This window comes from Culex quinquefasciatus, chromosome 2 (assembly GCF_015732765.1).
Source record: "Culex quinquefasciatus strain JHB chromosome 2, VPISU_Cqui_1.0_pri_paternal, whole genome shotgun sequence".
In the NCBI taxonomy this organism is placed as follows: Eukaryota; Metazoa; Arthropoda; class Insecta; order Diptera; family Culicidae; genus Culex; species Culex quinquefasciatus.
The window spans coordinates 216,278,508-216,288,258 of record NC_051862.1 but is presented as its reverse complement, the minus strand read 5'-3'; the positions used below and the strand labels follow the sequence as shown (position 1 = coordinate 216,288,258).

General features: G+C 37.3%; 1 protein-coding gene across 1 annotated transcript; it reads left to right on the top strand.

Moving 5' to 3' along the window:
* The first annotated feature begins 2,675 nt into the window (after nucleotides 1-2,675).
* Nucleotides 2,676-4,371, top strand: LOC6036033. The gene is made up of 4 exons (XM_038255751.1): nucleotides 2,676-3,581; nucleotides 3,656-3,853; nucleotides 3,916-4,047; nucleotides 4,129-4,371. The coding sequence occupies exons 1-4, from the start codon at nucleotides 2,721-2,723 to the stop codon at nucleotides 4,354-4,356; spliced, it is 1,419 nt and encodes a 472-aa protein (XP_038111679.1). The 5' UTR covers nucleotides 2,676-2,720; the 3' UTR covers nucleotides 4,357-4,371.
* The last annotated feature ends 5,380 nt before the right edge of the window (nucleotides 4,372-9,751 follow it).

Genomic DNA, 9,751 nt, shown 5'->3' with positions numbered 1-9,751 from the left:
ATGTTTTGGACTCATTGGAATGGTATTTTGATTACCTAACCAACGATGAGTCGGATGATGGATCCGGACACAGTTTACATGCATTTAAGTGAGATCCGGCTTGAAAAAAGTACATAAATATCACTTAAATTGTTATAACTTGAGACAAGGTTGCCAGATCTTCAATGTTTTGGACTCATTGGAAAGGTCTTTTGATAACCTAACTAATGATGGGTCGGATGATGGATCCGGACATAGTTTACATACATTTAAGTGAGATCCGGCTTCAAAAAAGTACATAAATATCACTTAAATTGTCATAACTTGAGACAAGGTTGCCAGATCTTCAATGTTTTGGACTCATTGGAAAGATCTTTTGATAACCTAACTAACGATGGGTCGGATGATGGATCCGGACATAGTTTACATACATTTAAGTGAGATCCGCCTTTAAAAAAGTACATCAATATCACTTAAGTGGTCATATTTCGAGACAGGGTTGCCAGATCTTCAATGTTTTGGACTCATTGGAATGGTATTTTGATTACCTAACCAACGATGAGTCGGATGATGGATCCGGACACAGTTTACATGCATTTAAGTGAGATCCGGCTTGAAAAAAGTACATAAATATCACTTAAATTGTTATAACTTGAGACAAGGTTGCCAGATCTTCAATGTTTTGGACTCATTGGAAAGGTCTTTTGATAACCTAACTAATGATGGGTCGGATGATGGATCCGGACATAGTTTACATACATTTAAGTGAGATCCGGCTTCAAAAAAGTACATCAATATCATTTAAGTGGTCATATCTCGAGACAGGGTTGCCAGATCTTCAATGTTTTGGACTCATTGGAAAGGTATTTTGGTTACCTTACTAACGATGGGTTGAATGATGGATCCGGACATAGTTTACATACATTTAAGTGAGATCCGGCTTTAAAAAAGTACATAAATATCACTTAAGTGGTCTTATCTCGAGACAGGGTTGCCAGATCTTCAATGTTTTGGACTCATTGGAAAGGTCTTTTGATAACCTAACCAACGATGAGTCGGATGATGGATCCGGACACAGTTTACATGCATTTAAGTGAGATCCGGCTTCAAAAAAGTACATAAATATCACTTAAGTGGTCATATCTCGAGACAGGGTTGCCAGATCTTCAATGTTTTGGACTCATTGGAAAGGTCTTTTGATTACCTAACCAACGATGGGTCGGATGATGGATCCGGACATAGTTTTCATATAGATAAGTGAGATCCGGCATCAAAATTCCAGCACCTGATTCGCAACTCTGACACTTTTTATACGTAACTTTTGAACTACTTATCGGATCTTCAAACAATTCAATAGTGCAGTATGGGGCACCAAAACAAATCGAATGCAACTTGTTTGACTCAAATCGGATCAGCCAGTGCCGAGAAAACTTGGCAAGAATTTTGAGCACCAAGGGGAATACGCACACACATACACACACACACACAGACATTTGTTCAGTTTTCGATTCTAAGTCGATAGGTATACATGAATATAGGTCTACGAGCTGTTTTTCAAAAGTTCATTTTTCGAGCAGGATTATAGCCTTACCTCAGTGAGGAAGGCAAAACACAGCCAAAGTTGACCCCTAAAAAATGTCATTTTTTAAAACATTGGCAAAGTCAAATAAAACAAATTTAACTTCCAGCTCCAAAATATTGTAAAATTTTAAGAAATCTTCTTTCAAAAATGATTGAAGATAGATTTTGGGCAAATTTTTAAATCGAAGCCCCCCTAGAAGCGAGGTAAGGTTGTAGAGGGTTAAAATGCTCATAACTTGAAAAAACTTTTAAAAATATTTGTACCAGCCTCACTGATTAAACAACGTTTCGAAGTTTTAACGTTGTTTTAACAAAAAATGGATACAAATAATAAAATGCTTGTAATTTAATATTAATACAAATTACAAAATTGCCAACTGTTGCTTGGAAAAAATGTAAATTTACTCGACATGGAAATCATGAAACACATGAAAACTCGGTTGATGTGAACTTAAGATTCGGTATCTTTATCCCACGTAAAATCATGTTTTTACGTATGATTAGTTGCAAATTTACACCAAAACGTCTTTGAATTTAAATAAACAATGACGTGCAAAATTGTTACATTAATGATGTTACATTCATAATTATTTTTTTCTGTGTACACTCACTTCTTCCAGTTTATAAATACACTGGAACTTCAATCCCAAGATCTAAATATAGCCACATGCGTGTCACCGGCACCCAAAAGTGGAATGCCGTGTGTTCAAATATAGAACCACCACGCAAGTTTAGAATAACAACTAACCGAAACACCCAGCATACAACATAGGGAAGCGACCTCTACAACATTGACGACTGCCGATTCTTCCTCACGTTCGCCGGCTTCATTCGGGCCAGGCCCGTTCCGCCTGTTGTTGTCCTTTCGTTTTCGTCCCTCATTCTCCCGTACTTTCCCCTTTCACAAAAATGTGCGTTCATGTCTCGTTTTTGGGACACCGAAAAATTACGTCCCTCCCGAAACACAGTACTGCACACGGGGCGCCGTTCCTGGCCGGGCTTCTCGGGCGGTTGATCAGATGTGCGCGATCGCAGTTGGCATCTGTTTTTGTTTGGCAGTTGAAGTTTCGAAGTGCAGAGAGCGTCATGTCGTCGGCGCTAGACCGCTTCCCAGTTGAGGTGATCAATGGTTGCTTGGATTGGCGTTGAGTTTTTCTGAAATGAAACGCAATTGTTTTTCGCAGGTAATGTGCTGCATCTTCGACCAACTGTCCGGGCCGGAACGACGCCCACTGCATCTGGTGTGCCACGGCTGGTACCGGATGTTGACCACGAAACACTATCTGCTGGGGCGCCGGCTACGGTTGAACCCCGATAACGTGGAGCTGTTCGAGATGAACGGCGAGGATGTGCGCAAATTTCCGTGCGTACGCGTACGCGACGACGAATCTAGTCCAAGATCTGTGAACAGAAGGAACTTTCTCAGCCTACTGCGCAGGGTGGTGTTTGGGGAGGATGTGCTTGAAAACGTGCAAGAGCTAACGCTGGAAGGAGTTCAAAGTGATCTGCTGGCTGAGCTGTTTGGTGGTTGTTTAGTGCGATTTCCGAATCTGAAGGTGTTGGTTGTGAATTGTTTCGAGTTTGATGCGTTGCATGATGTGAGGAAGTGGAATCTCTCAACATCTCTAACATCTCTGGAGATTTCTGTTAGCAAACAAGAAGAAATTCAATTGATTGAAGCGGTAGCAGAACAGCTGACAGTGTTGTGCATTGAAACTACAAGATTAAACCTACTGCTCAAGTGCTGTGATGTTGGAAATTTCAACAAATTACGAACGTTAAAACTCAAGTCAGACACGTTCTTTCCAGAGCGATTTTCTAGTCCAAATGATATAAGTGATAATTTTAGAAAAACTTTAGCACAAATAACTACGCTTAGCATTGTGTTTCGTCACAACGACTTTCTACTTGGATATGCGCCACTTTTGCATTATTGTACAAAACTGGAGTCTTTATCAATTTTTGGAGCTGATTTGTGTGTTGCGGCCTGTAATGTGATAAGACAACTGAGTTGCTTGAAGGTGAGTGTTTGCAGCTTTCAATTTATATTGTCTTATGTTTGTAAAAAAAATCATAATTTTTCATACCATCTTAGAAACTGGAGCTTCTGGTTCGCATCGAAAAGGATGACTATCTGCTACCGTGGAACTTACCAAATCTAGCAAATCTTCACACGTATGTTGAGAATTTGGCACCCCTCGGAGAGGACCTACCAGCACTGGCAACGATTCGCATCTCAAACCACACAATCCGCGAGGGACGATTCAGCAATCGACCCGTTGAGAGATTTTATGTGAGTGACTACTTGATCGAACGTTTGATGGATTGATTTTAATTTGGTTGATTTATTTTCAGCTCAAAAGATACTTTAGTCACTTTGAATCGATTCTCAAGCTGTTTCTGTACGATGTCTATCTGGAGGAGGATTTGCTGCTCCAGTTCCCAAAGATGAAAGTTCGCGAAATCATACTGCGCTGCGTGCGAACGGTACGACTCCCTTCGAAAGCTTCAAACAAAATATCTCCACATCTTCAATCTTCAACTCGTTCCAATTCTCTCCCCCCGCAGAGCTCGCTGATCCTGGACATCATCTACGAGCGGGCACCGGCGATCTTCTATCTGCGCTTTTGGGACTGCTGCTTTCTGGTGAGCCCTCGGGCCAAAATTCCATCCTTCGAAGCCCTGGGCCGTCTGCTGCCGCACGTTCGCATCTCGCATTCCAGTAGCAAGATCATCGCCACCAGCAGCTCAACCGCCGCCCTGGACCACGACCTGCCGACCATCCTCCTCAGCTGAGGGGAAAACGCATGTCCCGGGGCGGATCGATTCATCGATTTTTAAGAGAGCGATCACAATTTTCAAGAAAAAGTTTCAGCTCCAAAAAATGTTTACAGTTATTCCCGAAAGTCCGAAATGCCTTTAGGCTGAAAATCACTGATCACGACACGGGGATCGCGATCGAGAAAGGCTCTCTGGGTTCCGATGTTCGACGGCAGCATTATCGAAAAATTAGAAAATCAATCAAGGCCTTGGAGGCGTACGGAGGGATTGATTGAAGCTAATTTAAATATTTATTAGGTGCGCTGCCGAAAGGTGTTTTTAGTGCGGGGCGCGCTACTGGATTCGGCAGGGACGCCAGCGGGACAGATCCTGCTGCACTAGAGTTGTTTCAATATTTGTGAAATATTTCACAAAAATAACTGCAAACAAAAAGAAATACAGGTATACACAAAAAAATAACAAAAAAGACAAAAATTACAAAAATGACAAAAATAACAAAAATGACAAAAATGACAAAAATGACAAAAATGACAAAAATGACAAAAATGACAAAAATGACAAAAATGACAAAAATGACAAAAATGACAAAAATGACAAAAATGACAAAAATGACAAAAATGACAAAAATGACAAAAATGACAAAAATGACAAAAATGACAAAATGACAAAAATGACAAAATGACAAAATGACAAAAATGACAAAAATGACAAAAATGACAAAATGACAAAAATGACAAAAATGACAAAAATGACAAACATGACAAAAATGACAAAAATGACAAAAATGACAAAAATGACAAAAATGACAAAAATGACAAAACTGACAAAAATGACAAAACTGACAAAAATGACAAAAATACAAAAATTACAAAAATTACAAAAATCACAAAAATTACAAAAATTACAAAAATGACAAAAAATGACAAAAATGCAAAAATTACAAAAATTACAAAAATTACAAAAATTACAAAAATTACAAAAATTACAAAAATTACAAAAATTACAAAAATTACAAAAATTACAAAAATTACAAAAAATACAAAAATTACAAAAATTTAAAAACATACAAAAATTACAAAAATTACAAAAATTACAAAAATTACAAAAATTACAAAAATTACAAAAATTACAAAAATTACAAAATTACAAAATTACAAAAATTACAAAAATTACAAAATTACAAAAATTAAAAATTACAAAATTACAAAAATTACAAAATTACAAAAATTACAAAAATTACAAAATTACAAAATTACAAAATTACAAAATTACAAAAATTACAAAAATTACAAAATTACAAAATTACAAAATTACAAAAATTACAAAATTACAAAATTACAAAATTACAAAATTACAAAAATTACAAAAATTACAAAATTACAAAATTACAAAATTACAAAATTACAAAAATTACAAAAATTACAAAAATTACAAAATTACAAAAATTACAAAAATTACAAAAATTACAAAAATTACAAAAATTACAAAAATTACAAAAATTACAAAAATTACAAAAATTACAAAAATTACAAAATTACAAAAATTACAAAATTACAAAAATTACAAAATTACAAAATTACAAAAATTACAAAAATTACAAAATTACAAAAATTACAAAAATTACAAAATTACAAAAATTACAAAAATTACAAAATCACAAAATGACAAAATTACAAAAATTACAAAAATTACAAAAATTACAAAAATTACAAAAATTACAAAAATTACAAAAATTACAAAAATTACAAAAATTACAAAAATTGCAAAAATTACCAAAATTACAAAAATTACAAAAATTACAAAAATTACAAAAATTACAAAAATTACAAAAATTACAAAAATTACAAAAATTACAAAAATTACAAAAATCACAAAAATCACAAAAATGACAAAATAAGAAAATAACAAAAAATAACTACATAAATGACAAAAATACAAATCGACAGCACTGCTTTGCAAACTTTTATCCTCGTATCGTCCGACCTATCAAAGACCTATAAAAAGTGGCCGCCACGATGGACGAACGCTGCAGCTGCCCAAAATCAAAAAATCAACCTTAAGGCTTCCAAGTTACGCACGCTATGCCAACATTCTGCACTCTTCAAACCCCCTAGCCACCTCCTTCCTAACCTCCCCAAAAAAAATCGTGCTTTAACCACTCTCCCTCTACACTAGTAGTAGATCCTTTGATTGATATGCATAATTCATTCGTCGGCGCGGTAGCTTTAAGGTCTCTCTCTTCGAGCCCACCACCGAAATTAATAGCGCAGGGTAGATCTATGCTGGAAGATGAAAAAGTGGTGCGCGTCGAATGCAAATCAGGCCGGCCCCACTTGGCTCCCCGAACCCGCAAACTTCGAAAATCGTGGTTCGGTTGGGGAAGCATTTGATTAGAAGGAAATGGGCGCTTTGTGAAGTTGGGGGGACAGACAGACAGACAGGTCCGTCCGTCAAAATTTCTGAAACGTCGAATGTCGGCCAAAACGGTAGCCGATCCTGTCCATTTTGGACCCCTTTTGGCTCTCTCTCAGTCTCTCTCGGTGAGGTAAATTGTTTCGATAAATATGTCAGAGGCACGTCGTGGAACAACGCAGAAATTGATGTTTTTGGATTTCTTTTTTTTTTTTCGACAAGGCCGAGACAAGTACTCGATCACAACGGCAATTTCCTGATGGGCTACGACGCTCACAAGGTCTCGTACGCGACCATGCCAAGGGGGTAAGATTAATGCGTGGGTCCTCCCAGTTTCCGAGGACCGTCCCGCGATGGGGGTAAGTGATGGTCCCTTCGTCATCATCAACGTCACCGGTCCTGGCCAGACACATTTGGCGTGTGACGACACTGGCTGCGCAACGACGTATCACGGTAGCGATTCTAAATTAACGCGCCGCGCCAATGTTCACCGAGGACTGGGCTGGGACCATTGGACCGGTTCTGGGCAAGTCTGTCGCTGGGGTGCGCGACTTCGCAACGGTTCAATTTTTCATGATGACGTTGGGACAATGAGGAAAAAGTATAACTTTTCAAGTTCTGAAAAGTTGATCTTTTTAACATTCAAATGGATGTTGAAATAATAGTTTATGCAACAAGTTGCAAAAAGAGGACTTTTCAGCACGAGGTTCACCGAGTTGGGTAAATACGAAGAGTGCTGAAAAAATAAAGTTTTGCACCGAGTTCCATACAACATTTTTTGCACTTCAAAAAAAACACCCATTGAGTGAAATTTGAAGTCAATTTTGTATGTATTTTGTCAATAAATCGTTTAAATCAAAAAAATGTTGAAAAGTTTTCGAAACAAGTGCTGAAAAGTAGAACCTATCAGCAATTTTTTTTTTTAAGTGTTGCTATTCGATCTTGTTATTTTTGGTACAGAAAAGTAGGCTATTTCGTCGTTCAAGAATGACAAGAAAAGTAAGTAGGGGAACTATGCCCTTTCTCAGCCTATTTCTATTATCGGCCTATCAGCACTTTGATCATGAATTACAGCTTTTATAAAGTGTTTTTGACAATTCTGAAGTAATAAATAGCTCAAATAAAAGTGAGCAAGCAACTCTCCATTGTTGATACATCTGAAAATGTTGATTTAATAGCGGAAAATGGCAAAAGTGATGAGAATGGGTCGAACGGCTTAGTGTGATTAAAATGGATATATTTCCCCTAGTTTCACGACGGAATTGCAAAAAGCATTTTTCAGTATTATGTTTGGCTATGAAAATGATCGTTTCGTCATTCGAGAATGGCAAGAAAAATAAACAGTTTCAAAACGGAATTGCAATAATATTCGTTGAAAATATATTTTTATTTCTAAAAATATCACAAAAATCTAAAATATCTTTTAAACCGACTTCTCTCCCACTGTGCTCCCCAACTCTCCACAGACAGGAAAAATCCCGTCCAATCTGCATCTCCATTACCCAGAGAATAAATCTTCATCCCAAAATCCAGCCAGCCAGCCCCAACGTAACACGACCCTGAAAAACGGTAGCACTTGTTGCAGTCGTCAGTCCGTAAAAAAGAAAAACATCGAACTGCATCGCCAATCCAACCCTAGCTTCTTCCCTCAGCTAAATTCTCCTTCTCGATTTGCAAAACGAAAGCAAAACCAAGGAAAAAAATACAATTTAAAATTTAAAACTGATAAATTATCGAAACACAGTAGCGACTTTCGACGGAGCTAAACGATTTTGAATATAAATGAGTTTATCTCTTTTTGCTCTTTCTTCGATTTCCATGCCTTATTCTTCGGAGGCAACTCCGCCACGGCCCCAGGAAGGATCCCGTCTCGGATTGCACCCAAGAACCGACTCCGAGCAGTCCCGGCAGACTAATGTATTTCATTAGGCAGAGCATTTTTCCTAGAGTGTCGTGAAATATTTCATTTTGGATCGTGAGAACTCGCGCGACTTGGCGAGACCCGCGCCGCGTTGTAATCCTTTTAGGAGGAGCTTGCGAGACTTGGAAGTTGATGAAGGTCTCGCTCTCCGTGGCGAGCAGTGCTATTAGAGGTGATGGATTAGAGCCGTTTTGATGATAAAATGTTTGACGAATACCAGTAGCAGCTGTCTGTTGTTTACGAAATATTTTTGATTGACCACTCGGAGGTTGAGTGAGCTGATGGATGGGATTAGCATTTTGGATGCCGCGGTGTTCGGTATCAAATGTTCCCGCGGGGTTCTTCGCGGGCAAATCGGTGTGTTACACATTATTCGGTTGTGAAATGTTGAGTTTCAAGCGGGAGAGAGATTAGCGCATGTCAGAAAGGTAATCAAACGCCACATCGATGGGGAAATTTCTATGTCCAGTTTTTCATTTTTGGGTATTAAGATCGTTTAAAGCTGATAGCTGGTTGAAATGTGTGTAATCCTTTATGTCAATTTATTCAAATAAGTATAAATGTCAAAATATCGGTAGTATTAAACAGCCCACGTAAGCTCTGTACATCAAAACCATCATATCTTGGGTTAGTTTGCAAAAACCTTTGACAAAAAAAAAGTTGAATTGTGGAAGGTTTTTTTGAGTAATTTTACCTAAAAAATGTGTAAAAATAAGAACCTGATGAAAATTCATCAGTTTCTGATGTAATGTCACACATTTTCTTTGACAGCTTATTTTTTTCAGTGTATAGTAGATAAATTTTCGATCAGTTTTCCATCAATTGGGGAATAGTAAATTTCAAAAATGGTTTTAATCAATCGACTGCACGTCCCGCAAACACCCTTCGCTAAAAAACAATGAAAACTTCGTTTATTGTTAAGTCATGTTGCTAAAATATCTCGAGATATTTAGAGTTTTTATTTATTAGGTCCTAAAAACATATGAAACACAATAGTTTATAGGACCTTTTCAAAACAAAACTCTAGATATCTCGATTTACTTTTCAAAAATACCTAAACGCAATTTTTTAAAACAC

Bases quoted from the DNA above. Each gene is read 5' to 3' on its own strand.
- LOC6036033 (XM_038255751.1), top strand. From the start codon at position 2,721: ATGAAACGCAATTGTTTTTCGCAGGTAATGTGCTGCATCTTCGACCAA. The intron at 3,582-3,655 runs GTGAGTGTTTGC...ATACCATCTTAG, and splicing joins GACAACTGAGTTGCTTGAAG to AAACTGGAGCTTCTGGTTCG. The intron at 3,854-3,915 runs GTGAGTGACTAC...ATTTATTTTCAG, and splicing joins GACCCGTTGAGAGATTTTAT to CTCAAAAGATACTTTAGTCA.